At 48.6% G+C, this 25,170-nt stretch overlaps 1 protein-coding gene across 7 annotated transcripts in view; it reads right to left on the bottom strand.

Annotated features, from left to right (window-relative positions):
* The window catches only part of UBR3 (ubiquitin protein ligase E3 component n-recognin 3), a 2,118,328-nt gene that overhangs the window by 1,239,835 nt on the left and 853,323 nt on the right, over nucleotides 1–25,170 (bottom strand). For all 7 annotated transcript variants that reach the window (XM_086956098.1, XM_086956102.1, XM_086956099.1 and 4 more), the window contains exons 14-15: nucleotides 15,288–15,416; nucleotides 15,133–15,185 (exon numbers count right to left, since the gene is read on the bottom strand). In XM_086956098.1, coding sequence (XP_086812224.1) covers nucleotides 15,133–15,185; nucleotides 15,288–15,416 — 182 coding nt within the window. The remainder of the gene's footprint in view (nucleotides 1–15,132; nucleotides 15,186–15,287; nucleotides 15,417–25,170) is intronic.

Here is a 25,170-nt window from a genome sequence, read left to right as displayed (position 1 = left end):
TGCTCCAATGTCCCCACCAATGACTTCCAAATCCAGAAATCTCACGGACACCTCGAATGGATTGCAGGTAAATTTATTACACAACATTCGGGGAGGTGATAGACTAAAACAACTTAGACGTCTAGAATCAAGATATATAATTGATCTGATGACAAAGGCACCTCGAGGGCTGAACAGCGGTGAAGAACTAGCTGTTCACCTGGGCAAGTAGCTCATACACTGGCTAGTATAGAGATCCGTATTTCGCTACATCATCTGCTTGAATTGCTTAAAATGCCACAGCTGCTAAAAATGCTAAAAATGTTAAAAGTGCTAAAAATGTGGAAAGTGCCAAAACATGATAAATCTGAGACTTATGAGAATACTGTGAGTCAGCTTCACGAAAAGTAAGGTATTGATTGTGAATTAGAATTTAAATTTGAGCATGATAGCGAATCAAATCAAATTGACCTACCTTACTTAATGAATTTGAACGTATGTATATATAGTTATTTCCTTCTTCTTTCTTCTGCTTGGGCAAGCAAATTGGTTAGTTTATGGGCTCATGAATTCTCCGTTCTTTCTATATGGGGCGTATCCAGCCTTATGATGTGACAAATCAAAACGTAATTATTTGAAGTATGGTTTTTACTATTTTTACACTAATTCCTAGACAGAAAAAGACTCCCATAGATGTACAGTACTGTTAATGTTGATGTTTTGTAAATATTGCATAGGGTTATGCAAAACGGTATTCAACTGAGGATGGAACATGGAGTTATTATGATATTTTATATGGTCTATATAGGTATGACCCTCGTTATAGTCTTTGGACGAGGGTACCAAGCCGATCCACGGCAATATATTTGGGTCCATTTGACAAACTAATTAATTAATAACTTAGATAATTTAGATTGTTTAGGAATTATTTAAACTATCATTTATACCTATGAGACCATATAAACCCTCAAAAGCATTTCTCTTGAAGGGTGATATGACGATCCACGGCAACACAAACACCAAAACTCCACTCAAAGATGGCCCCCATGGATGCGCTATGGTTGTGGTCCATCATTTATGTTTACAGCGCAACTTACAGAATATGTATGGCTCACCTGCTAGGCTCGATTGACACCGAGGAAGGCTTGTAGCCAAAACGCGTCTGTCTCACTCTGTTTGAGAAATAAAACTAAGTACTAGCACCAGTCTGGTCGCCGAGTGCTGTTTCCTCACCGAGGAGTTGAGGAATTGGATAGATATATATATATATATATATACACACTAACCATATAGAGATGTATGAGGAGAGGAGTTGGCATAACGTCTAGTGCGGTTAACCTTGAATCTGGGGAACTGGGATTGAGTCTCCGCAATGACGCTGAACATCTTGTGATTCTGGGCAAATCTCCCAGTGCCTAACACAAATGAATGTGTCCTCATGTAATGCAACTGGTGCTAGCTAAAGCGCGCTGATACCCGAATCGGCTCAAGTTCATGCTATATAAAACTCTGTAAAATAAAAATATAAAAATTAGTATGAAGGACAATGAGCATCTAAGAATAACACCTGGCAGGAGCCATGAGCAGATCGACCTAAGCCCCTGCCTGGGAAGTGCATATGTAAAGTGAGACACAAGACAATGTGCACCAGCAACGCGTCTGGCATAGAACCAACTGTCGACAAATAAAAAAAACAATCATTTGCAATCCAGACCTTATATGTATCTAGCTATGCAGCACATTAGCCTGGGTGCTGAAACATCTACTGTTCTTTAACATGGAGGGAAAGTAAGAACCAAACTGCTTAACACTCCAGGTATGGGAACACATGGCGAGAAATATTGCCTTTCAGCGGGAAATGGTATAGTCCAAAGCTCTGCTTTTAATATAAAATCAGGGCCTTTGGTGGTCATATCACTGAAATACAAGATTTGAAAAAAATATTGTCTACAGGTGCTTGTGGACGACAATTCCTATGGACTGGAATCTAGAGAATGCTAAAGTGATTCTGGTATTTTGCTGACCTCTGCTGGTCGTTTTCTATCAAGAAAGTTAAATAGAGGAAGTTGCCAGAAAATTAAAAAAAAATAAAGTCCCTCAGCAGAAAGCAATTCTGGAACTTTACTGATTTTCTATCAAGACAGTTAAATAGAGGCAGTTGAACAGAAGATAGTCCCTAAGCGGAAGCGGAAGCAGACAAGTCCTAGGGCTGATCAAAGTACCTTTACATATAAGTATATACTAAAGTATATAAGTATGTACTAAAGAATATGCAAGAGGTTTTGAATGCTCGACCTAACCAGCCAGGGTCTGCGACCTGAGGGAAGACCAAGGATAGAAACCCTTTCTAGCACCAAAGATTATGGGACAGACAATACCACAAGAATCAAACACAACCAATGCTGTGGCGCAAGTTGGACCAGCAGGGATCCCATGCCTGTTACCATGTCCAGTGCGTTTTAACATACTGTGCCAGAACTGAAATCGGAAAAGAAACAGTCCCTGCAGTGTAAAGAATAACATGCTCAGCAGAGACAGACACTGGCTTATGGCAAAGATGGCCAACATAGACAAAATGGCGTAAACACAGTGAAACGTTGGAAAAGACAGCCAAGGCAAGAAAAGGTGTATAGGTGAACATGCTGGGATGAGCCCGATGTGGATTAAACAACAATATTCTAGAGAGGTCTGCATCCTCAAAGGCAGGAGAGAACTACGGACCAATTGTAAAATGCGAACAATGAAGAGAGCTAAACTACCCTTGTGGGCTTATACAGAGGAGAAGTCCTACAACAGCAGGAGGGGCGCGAAGAAGCGAAAAAATATATCGTCATTAGTCTATAGCAAGAACTATAGTAAAACTCCCCAGAGAGGAGATAGACAACAATCCTACGAGGACCTCGCAGGATCCTCAGTAAGAACCTGCACCACCCAGGAAGAACATTTCCTGGTGCATCATCACACCACCCAGGAAGACACTTCCCATAGCAGGGTAGAATAGCTATACAATAACCAAAGAATACCCAACATATAAAATACAAGGAAACACCTTTTGAGACTAGCTCTTAGACAGAGGAAACAAAAGTAATGATAGAAACAGCTGTGAAGCTGTACAGTCCATCCGGGAAATAACAGCTTGAACCCAGAGAGTGATACCAGAGAAAAGCAGTGACCATACTGCAACCAAAACAAAAATTCCGCATAAGGGACTAGAAAGATTGCCTATCACTGACAACCAGACATGAGTCACTTAACCACTGAGTCAGCATGACTGTAAAAAATACATGTGCCCCATCAATGGATAAGTCCTGAAGACGCTCCTGAACATTTTTAGGAAAACTGCCATAAGGCAGCCAAGCATGGCGATGGAGAGAAACAGACCTGGCCATAGTCCGACCCACAGAATCAGTGGTGTCCATGGCTGATCAAATTGAAAATTTTGCCAGCTCACGACCATCCTGGAGTATTCGAGTTAGGTCAGTCAGAAGGCCTTCCAAACGGAGGGAAGGAGGCAATCAACCAGGTACCAGAAGGCAAAAGTAGCCCGTGAAAACATGCAGGAAGTGTTCAAGGACTGGAGGGCCGAGATTGTAAATGCAAACATTTGCCGACCACATGTCTCCAACCATCGAGACTCCCTAGTGGGTGGAAGTATTGGTGGAGAGGACAAAGGCCGTAAAGCTGAGGTTGACTGGACGACTAGCCCTTGAGCCCTATGATGTAGGGACAAACAGACTGGGTCATCTGGAGCCAGACAGTGCGATGTGCGATAGCACGTTCCACTGGGTCCCTGAAGAGGGCCTCGACCAGGTCCCAACAAAAATGTTGTACAAAGACTCACTAAAAGGAAGCAAGGCTCGACATCTGCATTGCCATGGCGAAGCAGATCCAACAAGGGATCGGAGGGCAGAGAAATAGAAGGAGGCTGGAACTTTAAAATGTTAGCAGTTATGTGAATAGCTGTTGCAAACACAGCACTAGCCTCTTGTTGCCTTCTAGGGGGCAACAGCAAATCATAGTTGGGGGACGGTTGCAGGCTAACACGTCCACCAAAAACCAAAGGCCCTTCAATCCGAGGTTGTCAAAGGACCTGCATTTGCGCCACATCAACCTGTTCAGATGAACACTCAAGCAACGCTGGAGAGGGTGAACCCCAGGTGCCACATCCTTCATTTAAAAAAGAGTAGTAAAGGACGTCTCCGGCATTGAACAACGTCGAGGCGGCGCTGCAGCGAAGCAGACTAACGTCAAAGGAGGCTCCATCGATAGACGTCGAAACGGTGCCGACCTGACATCCACCGCGATGGGAGACTGCGGTGGGGAAAAGCGTCAACTCGGAGACAAGTCCCCTGAAGTAGCAGCATCTGACATCCTTCCAGGAAGCCTCAAAGGGCTGTCTCCTGATGCTGGAGGTGGACTGACATTTGAATTGGAGGCCTCACTGGGCTGACTCCCAACGTCGCTGCCACTACGAAGCAAGAGTCAGGGTACTCGACTGGTGCAGAAGGCGAACCCGCCGTCGAGCTCACAATCTGAGTTTCTACCACCTCTGTGGGGCCCGAAGGCATGCCAGTGAGAGGGGTTGGCCCAAAGATGGCCTGCAAAGCCTGGTAATAGGCATCCATCTGGGCACTAGTCGCCCCAACACCAGGAAATGGTGGAAAGGTGTGGGTCGACTGCTGATGGGCAGTGTCCGGTAAAGACCGGGAACAACAGCCACCGACGCACAAGTTACTACTTGTGTAACGATATATCTGTAAGAGACATTAGTTAGTGATAGATTCCTTACCTTAGACCAGTGTTTCCCAAACTGTGGTCCGCGGACCCCCAGGGGTCCGTGACACATTCCCAGGGGGTCCGTAGGCAACAGTTTTAAAAGCACAGAAATGTTTCTTGTATAATTAGCAGCTTTCCAGCAACAATAAAAGTGTCTAGAGAATGCCAGTGATTAATGTACCTGCTGGAGAATGAGGAGAGTTTTGTTCAGTGGCAGCTTTCATTTAACTAATGTAGCACAGAGGGTTAATGTGCCTACTGCAAAGAATGTGTAACATGCATCTAAAAAGCAGTATTGTATGTACCTAGGTTGGTGGTTACTGCTTTTGTCACAGAGATTTTTTTGTTACTGTGCACTTCATGAGTGACAATCGTAATCTAGCAGAGGGACCTATAAACTGTCATCGAAGAGCTGCTTGCAAACTGCATGGTACCAGTTAGCAACTTATATTTTGTCCCAGTTATTAATTATCCTGATGCTGCTAAAAAGTTTATCTTTGGGTGGATATTCATTTTTAATGTTAAAGTCAATGCTAGCCACTGTGTTATGTTCTGAATCCTGAGTTTGTGCTTTTCCAGACCAAGCACTCTTTAAACATTTTATATACACACTGATTTACATGTATGATTCAATGTCTCTATATGTGTGTGAGGTAAAGTGCTCTGACATCCTACAATGGTATGAGAGATGCTATAAAACAAATGAAATACATGTGACAGAGGGGCTATTACTTCAATATAAAATACTAAGGGCCAGATGCACGATCTGTTTTTATATGCTTGAACGGGTTCGCGAACCCGTTTGCGCATGCAAAAACCTAATGGGCCATGTACATATCATATTTCGCGAGTAGCAATTTGTTTGCGACTCTCTAAATAGGTTTTGGAACTTGCTATTTGGAAGGGGCATTCCCTTCCAAATAATGAGTCTCAAAACCATATACAAATGTTTGCAGTCGCAAAACAGTCACAATTACCACCTACTTCAAGTAGATGGTAATGCATTCGCAAATGGGAAGGGGTCCATGCAAAATTATTTTTAAAGGGCAGGCAGTGGTCCCAGGGACCTCTGCCTGCCCTTAGAAAATGAAAAGAAAACGTTTAATTTTCTTTTTTTTTAAAATGCATGGTAAACAGGCTGCATTTTTTTTTAAACTGCTTTATTTAAAAGCAGTCCGAGACATGGTGGCCTGCAGAGGCCAGCAGGCAACCATCGCTGGGAGAGTTGGCATTCCCAATGGGCTTGCAAATTGCGAGAGGCTCATTAATATTAATAAACCTCGCAATTTGCGACCCAATTGGAAATCCCAAACAGTTTTAAACACACTGTTGTACATTTCATTTAGCGACTCGTAATTTGCCACTCGCAATGTGTCGCCAATTCCGAGGCGCTAAATGAAATGGTCGTACATCTGGCCCCAAAATCATCAGTACTTTGAGTATTTGTTTAGTGTGCACACGTGTGTATTTTCTTCGAATTACTGTTTTAATGTTTGAAAGTTAACTCATACAAATTGCTTGGGGGTCCCCGGCTTCCAGTGGTAACTCAATGGGGGTCCTCAGGAGTCAAAAGTTTGGGAAATACTGCCTTAGAATATCCCCAGGCGTCAGACTGGATCCGGAAAGTTTTGCGTAGCAGTACCCTTGCGCGTCGGTAGGCGTCGTCTGCGGCTCTGCGTCCGTCGTCGGCGTCGTGGGCGCCGTGATGACGTCGTCAGAGTACTTAGACGCCGCCTCCGTGTGCCGACGTCAGTTCTTAGCCACAGCTTTTCCGCGCCAGAAGCGCAGAGCCATGACAAAAACCGACACTGGTGCCAAGAAACTAGGGCCCTGGAGGGGAATGACCTAAACCCTAGATATCGGTTCGCAGAACGGGGAGGATGGGTGGGTCGGTAAGGAATCTATCACTAACTAATGTCTCTTACAGATATATCGTTACACAAGTAGTAACTTGTGCATCTGAAAGAGACGCGTTAGTGATAGATTCGTTACCTTAGAACAGATACCCCAGCAATACCATCCCCGTGGTGGTGGGTCTGCGAACCAATATTCACACCAGAAAGTCCTGGAGAACGGAACGGCCGAAGTAGCCATCCCTCCGGACTTGACTGTCCAGGCAGTAGTGCCTTGCAAACGTGTGCAACGAGGCCCACGTAGCTGCCTGGCAGATGTCCTGCAAGGGCACACCGCGGCCCAAGGCAGTTGTAGTGGCCGTGGCTCGAGTGGAATGAGCCCTCAGCCCAACAGGGGGTTCCGTCTTAGCCAAGGAGTAACACGCCTGGATGCACATGATGATCCATCGAGAAATGGTCCTCTTGTGCACCGCTTTCCCTTTCTTAGCGCCCGCGTACCCAACAAAGAGTTGATCATCCACCCGGAACTGGCGTGTGCGATCCAGATAGAACGAGAGCGCACGTTTTGGGTCCAGACGGTGTAGCCTCTCCTCCTGTCTCGAGGGGTGCGGAGGCGGAAAGAAGGTAGGCAATATGATGGACTGCCCAATGTGGAAGGCCGTGACCACCTTAGGCAAGAAGGAGAGCCTAGTCCTCAAAACAACCTTGTCCGGATGGACTGAAAGGAAAGGAGGCTTACAAGAAAGAGCCTGGAGCTCACTCACTCACTCTCCTGGCAGAGGTGATGGCTACCAGGAAGGCAGTCTTCAAAGAAAGAAGGCGAAGAGGACATTTGTGAAGTGGCTCAAAGGGAGCGCACATCAGAAATGTGAGAACCAGGTTCAAGTCCCACTGAGGCATCACGAAGGGAACAGGAGGAAAGGTATGAGTGATGCCCTTCAGGAATCGATTTACGATAGAGGACTTGAACAAAGAAGGTTGGTCAGGCAGCCTCAGAAAGGCTGAAAGAGCCGAAAGATAGCCCTTGATAGTGCCCAGAGCAGAGCCCTGCTGGGCAAGAGAAAGAAGGAAGAGAAGAACCTCAGAGAGAGGGGCATTGAGGGGATCCACAGCCTTTGCTGTGCACCATGCCACAAATCTGTTCCACCTGCAGGCGTATACCGTCTTTGTGGAGGGACGCCTGGCTGCCAGAATGATGTTGCAAACTTCAGGAGGCAAGTCAAATGGCCTCAACTGTCGCCGCTCAATCTCCATGCATGGAGGTGGAGACTGGACAGGTTCGGGTGGAGGACCGTCCCCTGCTGCTGCGACAGAAGGTCCTCCTGAAGAGGCAGACGAACCGGGGGATCGACTGACATACTGAGTAGCTCGGGATACCAGTACCTTCGTGCCCAGTCCGGAGCCAAAAGGATGACTTGTGCCCGGTCGCGCTTGATCTTCTTCAGCACTCTGGGCAGAAGAGGTATAGGCGGAAAGGCGTACAACAGACCGCAGCTCCACTCGCGACGAAAAGCGTCTCCGAGCGAGTGCCGCCTTGGAAATTCCAACACGCAGAACTGATGACATTGCGCGTTCTCTCTGGTGGCGAATAGATCTAACCAAGGCTCTCCCCATCGCAGAAAGACTCCTTGCGCCACGTCCGAGTTCAGACGCCATTCGTGATCCATCGAGCACCGACGGCTGAGTTCGTGCGCCCTGGCGTTCAGAGAACCTGCCAGGTGTTGAACCACCAGAGTCACGCCCTGATGTTCCAGCCATTGCCAGAGGCGCAGAGCCTCCTGGCATAGGGTCCACGACCCCACCCCGCCCTGTTTGTTGCAGTACCACATGGCGGTGGTGTTGTCCGTGAACACCTGCACTGCACTCCCTCGGACAAACGGGAGGAATGCTTTCAGTGCCAGACGAATCGCCCGGAGCTCCAACAGATTGATATGGAGCCGGGACTCCGCCGGAGACCAGAGTCCTCTGATCTCCGCCTCTCCCAAGTGGCCTCCCCAGCCCTGGAGGGACGCGTCATAACCACGTGCTCCGGTTGGGGAAGGGAAGGGAGAGGGATCTGCCGTTGACCCAATCGCTGTCCGTGAGCCACCACTGCAGCTGTCTCGCAGTGCCCTCCGAGATCAGGACATGGTCGGACAGGTTGCCCCGGTGCTGGGCCCACTGAAACTTCAGGTCCCACTGCAGAGCCCGCATCCGCCACAGTGCGTGATGCACCAGAAGGATGCAGGAGGCCATCAGCCCCAGAAGCCGCAGCGTCAACCTGACCGAAACCCGGGATAACGGCCCGAAGATCGGAATCAGGGCCTGTATATCCCGAACCCGCTGTTCGGGCGGGTAAACCCGAAACTGCGCCGAGTCGAGAACCGCTCCGATGAAAAGGAGCTTCTGAGAGGGGTACAGGTGTGACTTCGGCACATTGATGGAAAATCCCAGCCGGTGCAGGAGATCCGCCGTAGTCTGGAGGTGGTTGACGACTGCCTGGGGCGAGCCCGCCTTCAACAACCAGTCGTCTAGGTAGGGGAAGACTGAAACCCCTAACCTGGGAGGGTGAGCTGCGACCACTGCCATCACCTTCGTGAACACCCGTGGGGCGAGGGAAGGCCGAAGGGGAGCACAGTAAACTGAAAGTGCTCGAGGCCTACCGTGAACCGCAGGTAACGCCGGTGGGCCGGCAGGACGGGGATGTGGAAGTATGCGTCCTGCAAGTCCAACGCTACCATCCAGTCTCCTGGGTCCAGGGCAGCCAAGACCTGAGCTAGTGTCAGCATTTTGAACTTCTCCTTCCGGAGGAAGCCGTTGACGTTCCTCAGATCCAAGATAGGGCGTAGGCCCCCTTTGCCCTTCTTGGGTACCAGGAAGTAGTGGGAGTAGCAACCACGTCCTACTTCTGGCCCAGGAACGCGCTCGATGGCCCCCTTGGCCAAGAGGGCCGACACTTCCTCCTGCAGGAGCCGCAAGTGATCCCCCGATACGCGGTGGTGTTGCGGTGGCATGGCTTGAGAGGTCGTCTCGAAGGGGAGGGAGTAGCCCCTTCGGACGATCTGCAGCACCCACCTGTCCGAAGTGACTGTGCGCCAGTGAGAGTGGTGATGGCGAACCCTGCCTCCCACTGGCGTCACATGGGCCGAAAAGCACGGACTAGGAGGGTTTAGAGGCGGATGCTGCGGGGGCAGGTGTGGACTGGCTCCGCTTGTTTCCCCGACCACCTCCACGGCAGTTTCCACGGCCGCCGCCGCGCTGGACGACAGTTCGCGGCGATTGGCTGGCGGCACGTGTGGGGGCGCCCCTTCCCTGGCCACGAAAGGGGCGAAAGGCACCCATTTGCTGGTGCAGGGCCGAGAGGCCCAAGGACTTGGCCGTAGCCCTGGAGTCCTTAAAGCGCTCAAGCGCGTGGTCTGCCTTGTCGCCAAAGAGGCGACGGCCATCGAACGGCATGTCCATGAGTGTATTTTGGACGTCTGCCGAGAAGTTGGCGGATCTCAGCCAGGCGTGGCGTCGTATCGCCACCGTCTTAGCCATCGCTCTGCCCAGCGAGTCAGTAGTATCCAGTCCGCACCTGATATTATACTTCGCTGCGTCCCGGCCCTCCAGTAGGGCTTGGCCGAGTTTGGCCCGTATCTCCAACGGACACTCTGGCAGCACTTTCGCGACCGTTTCCCACAGAGAGTGGGTGTAACGGCCCAAGAGGCATGCAGTGTTGGAAGACCGCAGTCCCAAGCTAAGGGACGAGAACACCTTTTTGCCATAAGCCTCGTACCTCTTGGATTCCCGATCGGGGGAGCCGTCGGGAAGGCGGTCTGGGAGTTAGAGGCCTGGATAATCAGACTCTCGGGGGTGGGGTGGGTGGACAGGAAACATGGGTCACCCGGGGCCGGGCGGTGGCGTCTGGCCACGTTCCTATCTACACGCGAACCTGTAGCGGGCCTGGACCAAGTGCCCAAAAGAACGTCTGTCAAGGCCTCATTAAACGGCAGCAGAGGCTCCATGGAGCATGACTGCGGCTTAAGGACCTCAGTGAGGAGGTTAGTCCTCACGGCCGCGACGGGGAGCTCAAGGCCCAAGGCCTTAGCAGCCCTCATCAACACCCCACTATATGTAGCGCCCTCCTCCGAAGCCACGGTAGGAGGAGAGCCGAATCCAGTGTCTGGAGAGGTGTCCAGGCCACTGACCTCCCCAAGGTCTCCTGTCCAGTCCATGTTAGACTGACATTCCCTTGTCAGAGGGTCCTCAGACCCCTCCCAATTCTCCTCTTCCCCCATCTCCTGAGATTCAGGGTCATAAGTGAATGGGGACGGTTCATAGAAATGAAAATCTCCGAACGGCGTCGAGAGCGGCGCCGATAGGCGTCGTCCCGACGTCGGAACCGTGTGAGAGGAGGCATCGGGGCCGGCGCCGCCAGAGGACGACGCCGGAGGGGACACCACACGGACCGAACCAGGGGGGGTCGTAAGGTCCACCGGGGACGGTCCATTGCCCGAGGAGGGTCCAGCGGCACCCTGCGGCGCCGGGCCCGAAGGCACCGACGACGCCGGGGCTGCTGTACCCTGCGGCGCCGGGCCCGAGGGCACCGGCGGTGTCGGGATCGTGGGGCCCTGCGGCGCCGGGCCCGAAGGCGCTGGCGGCGTCGAGGCCGAAGCACCCGACGGCGTCGGGGTCGTAGCCCCCGACCCACTAGGGCCCCCAGACGGGTTCACTGGGCCCGAAGGCGCCGCGGAACCCGTAGGAGGAGAAAGGGACCTCATGGCCATGAGGAAACGCTCGATCTCCTCCGGCGTCGCGTTCAGCCCAGGGACCGGGGGGTATGGGGCCGGACGCGGCGCCCGCGACTCCCGAGGAGCCGCGTGGGCGGTGTCACCCGAACCCCCGGCCGCATCGCGCGAGCGTTGGGGGGAGTCAGAAGAGCGATTATGTCTCTTCGACTTCTTGTGCTTCTTACCTGACGACTTGGACCCGGAGGAGTGGCGCCGACTCAAGGAGCTGTGACGGCTCCGTCCCCGCGACCTGTCCCTCGACCTCCCGTGGGACCGGGACCTCACACGGCGCGGGGCCGACTGGCGGATTTCGAGTCGCCTGCGGGACCGCTCCCGCATGGCCTTCCTCGAAAGGGCCCGACAGTCTGAGCAGGCCTCGTCGTCATGGTCGACGCCCAAACACATCAGGCACAGGCGGTGGGGATCCGTCACCGACATGGTACGGTCGCACTCGTCGTAATGCTTGAATCCGGGCATCCCTAACGGCACCGTTGGAGTCGTAAAGACTTCGAAGTGGATCAAAAAATATCACAAAAGTTTAGTCAAAAAGTGACTAGGGAACTGCTCTTTCCAGATCTGCGCTGGCTGGCGCGGAAAAAAGAAGAACTGGCGTCAGCACGCGGAGGCGGCGTCTGAGTACTCCGACGACGTCATCACGGCACCCACGACGCCGACGACGGACACGGAGCCGCAGACGACGCCTACCGACGCGCAAGGGTACTGCTACGCAAAACTTTCCGGATCCAGTCTGACGCCTGGGGATATTCTAAGGTAAGGAATCTATCACTAACGTGTCTCTTCCAGATATCACCACTACGTGAGGCAGACGGCCACTGTGACTTCCTCTTGTGATTACCTGGGAAAGGTGAGTGATGTCCTCGGGAACGACCTCATTACCTGCCCCACACAGGAGTCCCAGCTCGAGAAGGAGACTGACGACGCTTGGTCTCCGACCGAGACATCCGGGCGGACAACAATTTCATCCTAGGCTCCCCCAGGGACTTCGGCTTCAGCTGCCGACAGACGTCACACTCCTGGGAGTCGTGATGCTCGGCCAAGCACCACATACAAACCGCGTGCGGATCCGTCGCAGACATGTGCCGTGAACAAGTGTCACACAATTTAAAGCCTGAAGGCATCGCACACTGAACACGGATGCGAAAAGGCGTTGATAAGGCCAAAACAGGCCAGAGGAACTGCTTCTCCTGGATAAGCATTGCGGTGCAGAAAACAAGAAAACGGACGTCAGTGCCCTGGGAGGGACTTGTATAGCTCCACTGACGTCATATCCATGGACGACGTCAGAGTGGAGCCCTGCGACGCCGTCGCCTGGCACGCAGAGGCACTGCTGACAAATCTCTGGATCCACACTGGCGCCTGGAGGATATTCTAAATTAATGAATCTGTGGCTAGATGTGTCTAACAAATCTTTGTGTTCCGAGTAAAGGTGAGGCAATAATAATAATGGTAAGATAACTCTGGTGGTTAACACATTTTCTGGAAAGAGCTGTGTTTTGTCTAGTCCCTGTTTTGACTCAAAGTAGCATACAAGTTTAATGCGTCTTCTGCAAAGCACATCAAGTAACATGCAGATAACAGATTTTTATTTTATCTAGATAGATATATGGGTTACCGCTTTTAACACAGAGATCCTTCTGTTACTTGTGGCTGCATTGTAATAATTTTAATATAGCACAGTGAGCTATGAAGGATAATATTTGACTGCTACACCCTGTAACCCTCACTGTATTATGTAACATATCCTGTATGCCGATTTACAGATTTGTATGATTTATTGTCAATATAATGTGTACTTGTTTTGCAAGGTGCTGTGACACCCTGCATTGAGATGAATAGCGGAATACAAGAAATAAAAACAATAGTGGATTTAAATTGTTATTTTGTACAAATACAGGGATAAAGCAACACATCTGGCATTCTTACAGTGCATGCATATTTCTTAAATACAGGGTCTCAACAAAGTGAAAATGATGCCTCCCTTAATTACCTGTGAAGTCCTAACATGCTCTGTGCTTTTGTTTCCTTTCCATTGTATTTACATTTAGGTGTTAGGTTACAGATAGCTCACAGCCAGGGTACTCGAACCTAGGAAAAATGGACCCTTAAATTCGGCTTTTGTTGTGGGCCCAGCTGGAGTCTGAAATAATAAAGACCCCTCACTGCCTGCACATTTTGGATCCAACGCCGATAACATGCAGGCGCTGCTGAATGTGTATCTGAGTTTGAAAATTACACCGGGACGAGTTCAACAAATCTTACAGTGTGGCCCAACTTCTTGACAGGGTGGGCGGCACCCATCCTGGGAAAATAGTGGGTGGACGCCATCAACCCATGTGTACCCCCGACTTGTGCCTTGGGCACAAAACAATCCTCCCTTGACGGGACCAAAAGTAAACATTGTTTCCATCATTATGTAGCAATCCCAGAGTACAAACGGCCAGTGGATTAAGGCTGAGGAGCCCACCAAGCCTAAAAACATATTTAGATCAGATGTGGGACGGTCTGCCCAGCAAACATCCTCAGTATGTTTCTCCAATGTATGGCGGAGCCAAGTTTAGAACCCGGGTCTAGTTATGAGAATGTGGGGACCGAACTGCCACCAAACAGATCACTGACGGTCGCCACTGTCAGTCATTTCTTTGCTTAGGTGGTGGGTGGTGGAAATGAGCTATCAATGTGACTGTAAAAACAGCAATTTGGAAGTGGTACATAGGGCGCCCCAAGCTCTGACTGCGGGTAGTGTGTTACGAATCATGCATGAAACAGTTGTGTCCCTTTGCGGCTCAGGGAATCATTTTCTTAAATATGTAGAATGTGACAGGGATACTATGCAAATACAATTAAAAACATCTATGAAATATGCAGCCACTGAACCACCTAGAGTACAGCCAACACGTGATTCTTTAGATAGATCTACCTTTACTTCAAAGATCATTTCTTGTCTTTGTGTTCCAAGGATCAACTAGCTCGTTTTCTTTCCAAATTGATGTTACTTAGCATCTCAATCCTACTTCATGGTCGACCATCATGAGTGAAGAAATATGCCTCTCTAACAGATCCACCCGCATGTACACCGAGCACTTGAACTTTAGCTACACAATAGTTGTACGAATAGAAAATGCTCCTTCTGTTATGAGCCTATGAATGTTGAAAGGAATTAACTGAAAAACTGTATTTTTTATGAATTCCCTTTTAAACACCAAAATTATGAAATAATTTTTGCATAGAATTCATTTTTGTTTAAGCAATAAAATACTTTTAGAGATAATTGTGAGTAACCAGAGTCCAGTAATATTTTCTGCTTTTTTTTGGGGTGAGAAATACAGGGCCTTGTAGGGGCCTTGTAGTTTGGAAAAAAGTCATACATAGTTAGATTTTTTTAACTCATTAAATATATTTGATAATGGTGACCCCGAAGAAAAACTAACACCATTCTCCTCCTCTTGCCAAATATTTTCTTTCAAATTAATTTTTTTTAAAAGCTATTATGAAAACTTTTTACATTTTTGCAAACAATTGAGCACAATAAAGGCATCAATAAATGGTCTGCAATAACACAATGATGCTTTCAGTCAAGTTTATCTTAGCTACCAACCACGTATCAGGCACCCACGTTTATCAAGCATGCTGTGCCGCTCACCCAGTTTTCAAGAATGTGCTGTTTCTAACCCTAAAATACTGGAGTTTAAATCGTTTTTAGGTGTAAAAACATTTTACCAATTTTACAAACATTTGAGTTCGTTAGCTCTTACCTTTCAAATACAGACGAAATGAAGTAATCTGGGTCAAGCCTGGACGCACATACCTTAAAAAAATAATATACGTTAAACAAAATGTTCACATGCTTTCATGGACAACATGTTACAACATGTAACAAAGTTAAGGACCAATTTATGTTGTACCTTACCTGAAGCAGGTATATGTCGGGATCAATCATAGAATTACAAAAATGTGACTGCACATACGTCATGGCCTGTCCTTTGATTTGTAGGCCATTTCTCACCCACATATTACTATGTATTTCAGATAAATTTGCCTGCAAAATAATTGAAATTTTCTTGTAGCATCAGCGATGATATTATGCAAACTGCACGACCAACTTTCACGGACAACATACTATATCTGGCAACAAAAATATATATATACTTGAAACATGGCACTTTAAACAGGAGAACAATTTACAAAAAGATGTATACATACAATTTTGCCGTCCTGGAAATCACGCAATAGGTGATGTAAATTGCCACCGCTATATTAATCTTGATAAATATTCACATAAATAATGTAACTACTAAACATAAAAGGATTGAATAAAGGTAACAATACCGACAACTAAAAGATAAAAGAAAGTCAAGGCTTCTGGAAAGTTAATCTTGATTTTTGGAGACAGTCATTTCTTGGCCTTATAAAGACACGGGAAAAACATATCCCAGTCTTGGAAGTTCTTTAATGCTAACTGGTTTACCAATATCAATTACAACGGTTTGTTATAAACAAATTAAACCATATGTTTTCACTGTACTCATTGGTTTACTATTGGACAAATTAACTTAACATCCGACAGGAAAATAACATACAACGAAGTCTCAGATCTAAGATCCCCATAACTAAAAAGGTAGCCCCCGGAGGTGTTATTTATCCAATCTTAGATCATATTTTTTTTTCCATTCAGGCACTGTACTTACCATAAACATGAAGTAACTTTAATGGTTAGTCATTTACTTAGTTTAAATACTCTTTACCATAATCAACCTGTGGGCACCTGGTAGCAGGACCGGAAAATGAATCCATAAAGGCGTCTACATTGGCCTCAGCTGCGAGCATTATATGCAGCACACTCCCATCCACATGCGTATGTATGCATGTCCTTGCTGCTCGTCACTGCCAGATCCCCTTCTGTTAGACATTAAGCAATTATGGAATGTTTTTTGACTGATGAATCAGGAGGGTTGTTGATTTTGGGAACCCTTCTAATAATAGAGTGTCAGAGCTAACTTTAGCCTGTGCTTATTTCCTACTTCTTTTCCATTCTAGACCTGTAGGAAGACTTCACAGCATTTAATAATCACAAAGAGGCATCAGGGAGCGCTAATGTCAGTCTTCACATACTATAGGTTGCAGGGGGCTCTCAAGGCTTTTAACACCAATCACCCCGCTGCACCTAACACCTTGAGTTTCCTGCAGACCTTATTGTCTGGTCCCTCACAGTGTAGGCTGCTCACCCGACTATATCAAACCATGCAATCCGATGCTGCGCCTGTACTCAGCCAGGTCCGAGAGCGATGGGAACAGGCTCTAGGTAATGATCTCAGTGAGGAGGATTGGGAATTCAGCTGTATGATGACAAAACAGCTGACAGCCAATTGCAACTTGCACATAATTCACTTTAAATATTCACAACAGTAGTATTATACGCCCCTTCAGTATAAGAGGTATGGCCTGCGAGACACAGCTAGATGTAAACGATGCGGGGTACAAGAGATAGACATCCTTCATCTTGCATAGGATTGTTTCCAGATTAAGGAATTCTGGGTCTTGATCACACAAGCATTAACTGACATGATAATGGAGGAAGTGGAGTGCTCCCATTTGATTTGCTTGCTGGGACTAGTGAAGCGTATTAAACCAAAGAATAGATGACTGGCATTGATAGCAGTTTTATTGGCCAAGAGGAAAGTGGCACAACCAAGGGAAAGCAAAAAAGGCACTAAAATTAGAGATTGGCTACATGATTTGGCATTTTGCCGGGACCAATTGGCAACATGTTGAGGAATTGCCAGCCCCCGCTAGGCCCAAGGACGTCTAGTCCCCACTGACGACGTATCTGTTGACTAACCCTCTAGATGCAGCAGATGATAGTGGTACACTCTAACAGCTCTTTGATATAATGCGGGAGGTTATGAGGTACAAAAATGAGTTTTGTTGTATGATGCTATAATCTAATCTTATGACTTCTTGTCGCACGGGGAGGGGGGTTGACTGTTTTGCGCACTGCGCATATGTTGTACTTATTTGAAAATGCAAAAATAAAATAAATTAAAAAGAATCACAAAGGGAGTAGAGGAAAGGCAGAATCAGGTAGCTTTGGCCTCAGCAAACAGTATGTGGTGCACTTACTGGAACAATCAAGGATCAATCTGGTAAGAAAGCTTGATAGTATTGGGATGGGGAAGCGTTGTAGCGGACTGATGTATGTTTTTGACAGTGCAGGCCTAGAGAATGACATACGCGCTGCACTAGCCACGTCGGAGCATTCCCTCACACTAAATAAGGGTAGGCGCATTTCTAAACCTAACAATGGATGATAAATGATATTACACTGGAGCATACATTATGTGCATTGTAATGCGCACCATCATGCACATGGATATTTTGGAACTGAGCACATGTGTGTGCATAGCCCTGCCTATCATAGGTTGGTTAACTGAAAAGTAAGGAGTTCATATTCTTGTGGGATTCAAGAAGAGCGGGCATAGTGGGCTTTCAATTGCCCCTCTAGTATATAAAACAGACTTTCATTTGTTTCTGGTGTGACCAACGTACCCCTCTAGCCGAACCACATTTTATGGTTTTTGTCACTTTATGTTTCAGTTATTAATTAATGTACAAGTTATTTACCTTCGGTAACAATGTATCTGGTAGAGATGATTCTAGCCGCAGATTCCTTCACGTAGAATTATCCCAAGGCGTGAGACTGGATCCAGAATCTTTTATGCCACAGCATCCCTGCGCGCCGGGGGCGAAGCGACATCATGCGGTTCCGCCCAGGCGTCGTCCGCGCCCGTGAAGTCAGCGAGGTCACATAAGACCCACTCCGGCGCGCCTACGCCAGTTTTCTTCTGAGAACTTTCACGCACCACAACGCGTAATCACCAGGTAAAATACTGTGGAAGCATGGGAACAGTGTGCGAAGAGCAGAAAAATTGTAAAGAAGCGGTGACTAACCACACCACACAGAATAGTGGTAGCTACATAATGAAGTCCCCCAACAAAGCGGCTTTGTTGGGGGACTTCATTATGTAGCTATATGAAAACTTCCCAGTTAGCCGTTTCTTTCTGGTATTACAAAAAATTTAATGATTCATGTCAACGCGGCATCAATCACTATTGCGTTTAAAAACATACATATACATATACATATATATATATATATATATATATATATATATATATCTCACACACTGTTACCAATGTGATAACTCGCTTAGTTCACGCAGAGTTACCAACAAAGGCACCGTGGCCACAGATATCGCAGTGCAAAGGTTTATTCAGGCACAATGTCCAACGCGTTTCGGAGTTGTAGTCACTCCATCACGGGCAATAAACATTGTTAAAATGAGAGTAAATAAAGTGAAAGTCACGTGATCATGAATATGGACAACAGACTCCCTCGCAGGGGATTTAACTATGTTATCGTCTCGGTAAAGGAAAAATGAACATTCAATGTACATTGCAACACTGTATTTCATAATATACATTCTTATATGGTCAAAAGATGTAAACTTATATGTTTTAATAAAATTATTGCTTATCGGAGGAAAGCTGGTCACATGATTAATTCTAAACGTGAAGTCTAATATAAGCGCTACATCAATAATCTATTCATGCACAAGTAATTATAAGGGGTTGCAGAAAAATTAATCACACATATTGAATGCTGACAGTATTCTTAAACATAATTAATTAAGAGGTGTGGGTGAGGGCGCAAACTCGCGTAGCGCGCACAACTAAAAAAAAACATACACCTACGGCTCCCCTGAGCCATCAGCTTGCGCTGCAAAATCGGCAACTGTTAGTGTGTTTAATACGTCTATCTAACGTTTCACCCTGGAGTTGCATTAATCGGCCCACCAGGGCCCTTTAATTGCTTTATACTTTTCCTGACAAACACTGCGGAATGTTTTTTTTGTTATTTGTTTCGAGCCCACTTGGGCAACGTAACCCATACTTTGTGCACTTTTGATCATGTCTGCACATGCTGAGCATCTCAATTCAAAGGGAGAACACTACAGTACCAATTTCGTTGCTGATGTTGCAGCGCAAGCCGATAGCTCAGGGGAGCCGTAGGTGTATGGTTTTTTTGAGTTGTGCGCGCTACGCGAGTTCACGCCCTCACCCACACCTCTTAATTAATTATGTTTAAGAATACTGTCAGCATTCAATATGTGTTATTAATTTTTCTGCAACCCCTAATAATTACTTGTGCATGAATAGATTATTGATGTAGCGCTTGTATTAGACCTCACGTTTAGAATTAATCACGTGACCAACTTTCCTCCGATAAGCAATAATTTTATTAAAACATATAAGTTTACATCTTTAGACCATATAAGAATGTATATTATGAAATACAGTGTTGCAATGTACATTGAAGGTTCATTTTTCCTTTACCGAGACGATAACATAGTTAAATCCCCTGCAAGGGAGTCTGTTGTCCATATTCATGATCACATGACTTTCACTTTATTTACTCTCACTTTAACAATGTTTATTGCCCGTGATGAAGGAGTGACTACAACTCCGAAACGCGTTGGACATCGTGCCTGAATAAACCTTTGCACTGGGATATCTGTGGCCACGGCTCCTTTGTTGGTAACTCTGCGTGAACTAAGCGAGTTCTCACATTGGTAACAGTGTGGGAGATATAGAGGGGGTGGCTACCCCAGCCGTGTGCCCGCCGGACTTGAGGCTTGGGTCAGCTAAACTTTTGTGTTATATATATATATATATATTTGGGGGCGCTAGGTGGCGCACTAGCAGATGGCCGCTCTGTAGCGAGCTCCTGCCGTCTGGCGTCATTTATCCTTTAAATTATCCTTTTATTGGCCGAACTGGTGAACTCTGACACCCCCGATCAATAGTGTTCACTGTAAAGCACCTACGGACCGAATCTCGTTCTTCTTGCCCGCTCGCTGCCCCGGGAATCTGCGACGAGAGGTGTCCCAGCCTGATAGCAAAACTCCCGGTGCTGGTGGCCCGGCATCAGAAGCTACCCTACGCCGAGGCTGTGGCGCGGCTGGCTGGGCCGCATCGGCCGTATTTCTGGGCGGAGGTCGGACCCTGCTGCCCGCGACGTTGCCACTGCTGGCCGCCACACAACAGAGGTGAGCCTGTGTGGGGCTGACCCCCCCAGGCGAGCATTGGGGTTAGGACACACCTGGGACCGTTGCTGACCCCGGCCTTGCTGCAGCCTTAGCGGAGTTGCCGATCTGCACTGCGGTACCACTTGCCCCCGGGTGCCGCTGAGAGGCGCGGTGCCCCCATCACCGGCCCGACCTGTGGGGAATGCTGCAGCATCACAGAGGCTAACTCACGCCGGGGTTACGGCACGGCTGACTGGGCCGCATCGGCCGCGCCCCTGAGCCGCGGCCCGCGAGGACCGGACCCTGCTGCCTGCGACGCAGCCACTGCTGACCGCCGCACAACGGAAGTGATCCTGTGCGAGACCATTTCCTAATTTATGTTGGGGTGAGTGTGCGCCTGTGACCGTCGCGGATCCCGGCCTCGCTGCGGCCATTGCGGCAGTGCCGGCCATTGCGGCAGTGCCGGCCATTGCGGCAGTGCCGGCCATTGCGGCAGTGCCGCTTGTCCCCCAGGTGCCGTTGAGGAGCGCGGCGCCCCCATCTCCAGCCCTGACCTGAGAAGAGCGCTGCAGTGCCACGAGTGGACGTAGCCTGTTGACCGCGCCCGGAAGATTGAGGCGCTAGATTGAGAGAGTGGAACCCCCGGCGCCATTTTAGACCCCAGATTCCGGTGGTACTGGAAGGCCTGATAGTGCTCTCTGGGATGTGGAAGTGGCATTTGATATCTACACTTACTGTGGACTCCGGAGACCTGACGATACTCACTGGAGTGAGGAGTGGGGGAGCAGCGACCGCCTTCCAAGGGGATCTGGACTTCTGCAAGGAGTCCCTGAAGTGAGCGCACCTACCTGATTAACACGACAGACTTAGCCACTCTGCGACCTGACACTCCCATTGCCTCCACATATATCCTTGCTGTACCCGGGCGCTGTGGGAACGTAGGAACAGAGATCCCTATCATACCAGTTTGGCGCGATGGGCAAACCGGACACGCGCCAACCCAAGCTTACTTTCGACGCTACCAAGAAAGCACCCCGATCTAGCCAAGGTGATCGGGAACAATCTGGACACGCTGCGGATAGAGCGGCGGCGCCCGCCCCAGCTGCCGAAGTACAAGAAATCCTCCGAGAGGTTAGGTAAGGACTTGCCACCATTGTGGATAAGGTAGACAGGCTGTCGTCACAGATGGACGCTATCGCCCACAAGTTAGCTGGGCATGATGAGAGTCTTAAAGAAGCAGGAAGACGCATCTCTGACTCGGGGAAGAATGTCTCCGCCACCCACACGTCCCAGCTGTCTCGTATGGACAAACTTCTCCGCACCATCGCAGCGAATAATGAGGACTTGGAGGCGCGTAGCCGGCGCAATAATATCCGCCTTATAGGTCTTCCGGAGTCCACCAACACTGGACGTATGGAGGACTATGTGGAGAAGTTACTCTTGGAGGTGGTGGGTGCTGACGCTTTCTCTGCCCAATTTATTGTCGAGAGGGCGCACCACACCCTGCCACCCCGGCCCAAGCCCGATGACACTCCTTGTCCTATAATAGCACGTCTCCTAAACTACAGAGACCGGGATGCAGCATTGCGTGCGGCACTCAGCAAGCGAGAGTTGGCTTATAACGGAGTCACAATTTCCATATATCCTGATTTCACTCCTATAGTGCAGGAGGAACGCCGGAAGATTTTAGACGTCAAGGCTAAACTGCGGGAAGCACAGGTTGATTATGCACTTTTATACCCGGCAAGACTGCGAGTTACTCATCAAGGGAAGCAGTGGTTCTTTACGAAGGCACAAAAAGTGGAGGAATTTTTGAAACACCTGAAGAGGTCGGCTAGACATGATGCAGCTGCAGAAGATCCCCGAGATTCCCCTATGGTTGAAGCGGATTTGGAACAGTAGTAAAGACTCATGTACTTTGTTAATCGAGGCTGGGAGCGACTTTGGACTGGCACTGCAGTATAAGATGATGTGAGAGATGTTCTGATTCTATTTGTATGGTTTGATGTAAACTTCCCCCTAGATGTGAGGGTGGGGAGGGTCGTTTTCACGGTCACCTTGAAATGCAGACTTCTCTTGCTAGAACAATTGCTCCTAGTCCGGCTGTGGACCTTCTCACGGAAGTCCTGCTGGTGCTGGTCACATTGTGTTTATACGTGGGGGTGCTTTGATTGACCCGGTATGTGTCACATTACTTAACGCCTGGCACCTCTGTCTACTTGCTCGAAAGCCTCGGCTTCTGGCTTGTATGACGGGGGCGAGGTTGTATCGCCACCTTAGACGTCCCCCTAAGGGCATTACCCCAATCTGGTCCACTAAAAGAGCTTAGTGTGACCCATATTGTTATTCTTCCTGTTTGGGGGGTGGGGGGTTACAGGTGGGAGAGTGTATGGTACTGGCATGTTTGGGATGCTTCAGTGGGTGGGAGGGGAAGGGGCTAATGGGACTGCGTGAATGTTGTAGTAAATGGTTGGTTGTGCAACTCCACGCACTTCTTGTTTCTAAGACTGCACTTATTGAGTGGATTGATGCACTCTACATTGCACATGGTGGTTTTCAGGTTATTCTTGCACACTGCGCTTTTGTCTGGCTGGACATGCTCCATGTAATTTCTCACACACATGATGACTCATAGGGGGACACCGCTGAATGTCCTTACATGGAATATCTGAGGATTGGGGGACCCTCGAAAGAGAAGGCAGATCATAGCTTATCTGGACCGCCACCACATCGACATAGCGATGCTGGAGGAAACTCATCTCAGCCCCTTACGGGCCCCTGCCTTCGCTTCCAGCTGGTCAATGAACAGGGTCTTTTCATCTTATTCTGCCTATGCCAGGGGCACCGCCATATTGTTCAAGAATAATGTGCCTTTTGCTGCGGTAGGCTCCCTCAGTGACGAGCAGGGGAGATTCTGCCTCACCTGGGGGCGACTGGGACTTGAATCGGTGACACTTGTGTGCTGTTTTGGCCCCAAAACAGATTCCCCTAAATTTCCCTTCCCTGTGGGACAAGGTGAGGGAGATTGGCTCGACCAATGTTATCTGTGCGGCTCGTATCGTCCCCTCTCCTTGCTCAATTGCGATGCAAAGATATTAGCAAAGCTCATTGCCAACAGACTGACTTTATTGCTTGACCACTTAATACTGCCGGATCAATCTGGGTTCGTTCCAGGGAGGTCCACCTCTCATAACCTGCGCACGCTTTTCACGGTTTTAGATACAGTTTCCCCTGACCTCCCTTTGGCGGCGGTCTTTCTTGACGCCACCAAAGCTTTTGACTCTGTCTAATGGGATTACATATTTGGGGTCATGCAACGGATGGGCTTCCCCCCTCTATTTATTTAATGGATTAAGCTCCTATACTGCCAACCGGGCGCTAGGGTGCTGATCAATGGGCACATGTCCATGCCATTTCCGTTTGCCCGGGGCACCCGACAGGGATGCCCCCTGTTGTCTCTTTTATTCACGCTGGTCACTGAACCGCTGGCAGCACGACTGAGGCAACGGCATAACGACATGGCTCTACGTTGTCCTCTGCGGCAGATCCTTATATCTATGTATGCCGACGACATCACTCTTTACGTTCGAGATCCCGGTTCCAAGCTCAGTGTGCTCCTCCGAGAGTTTGTTGTTTTTGGCTGTATATCTGGAGTCCAGATTAATTGGGGAAAATCATGTCTCTTTCCCCTTACGGCATTGACGCCACGCTTCCCTTTAGACTACCATCTGGAGTGGTGTGATAACGAGTTCCGTTACCTGGGGATTGGCATCACACGGGATAAAGAAGAACTTAGGAGACTTAATTATGGAGTGGCACTTACCCATATCACCGACAAACTATCCCGTTGGATTAAACTCCCCCTGTCATTGGCTGGACGGGCGTACTTGATCAAAATGGTCATACTCCCACAACTGCTCTACCTTGTCCTTACATCCCATACCACCCGGGGCGACACTTCGCATTATTGAAAACCGAATTGACTAGATTGGTGTGGGGGGGAATCAGGCTCGCCTACAGTGGACGACTCTCACCAGGCCTTATGTCGCGGGTGGCTTTGCCATTCCGGACCTAGAATTGTACTATATAAGCGCTCAGGCCCATTATCTATACTATTGGATACGGCGCCCCCAATTCATGCCGCAACTAGCAGCAGAACATTGGCTCGCACACCCTATCCCAATAGAAGGGGTCCTATTTGCTGACCTACAGGCTCGGGAACGCACTCGGAACACTGTAAATGCCACAATTACGGCGTGGCGACGCATTGAGAAGCTCTTGGGGCGGATTCGTTATATTCCCCACTTTTACCATTAGCCTATCACCCTGCTATGCCATTATTGCAGGAGACGATTTTTCATAAACTTGAGGAGAGGGCTGATCTTGCCACTTGGGGCGACTTGTACGAAGATGGCCATTTCCGCGCATCGGACAGCCTCTTTCAAAATCTGACCCGCACGCCGCTGGACAGCTTTCTATATTTGTGACTCCAGTATGGGATCCGAGCCTTGCATGCTAATTTCCCAGCAGAGCCCCCCACGCTTGCACCCCTCCACTTACTCCTGCAACGCGAAACGCCCACAAAACTGGTCTCCTAGTTGTACCGTACTACCCAAGAGCAGCAGGTTGTGTCACCTCCACAGTCCCGAACGCGGTGGAGTGAGGAATTAGGGATTGAACTCACCGACGACCAATGGGAGTTTTGTT

Source organism: Lissotriton vulgaris, chromosome 2_1 (assembly GCF_964263255.1).
Source record: "Lissotriton vulgaris chromosome 2_1, aLisVul1.2, whole genome shotgun sequence".
Lineage (NCBI taxonomy): Eukaryota > Metazoa > Chordata > Amphibia > Caudata > Salamandridae > Lissotriton > Lissotriton vulgaris.
Note: the sequence above shows the minus strand (reverse complement) of the source record. Positions and strands in the feature narration are given on the sequence as shown.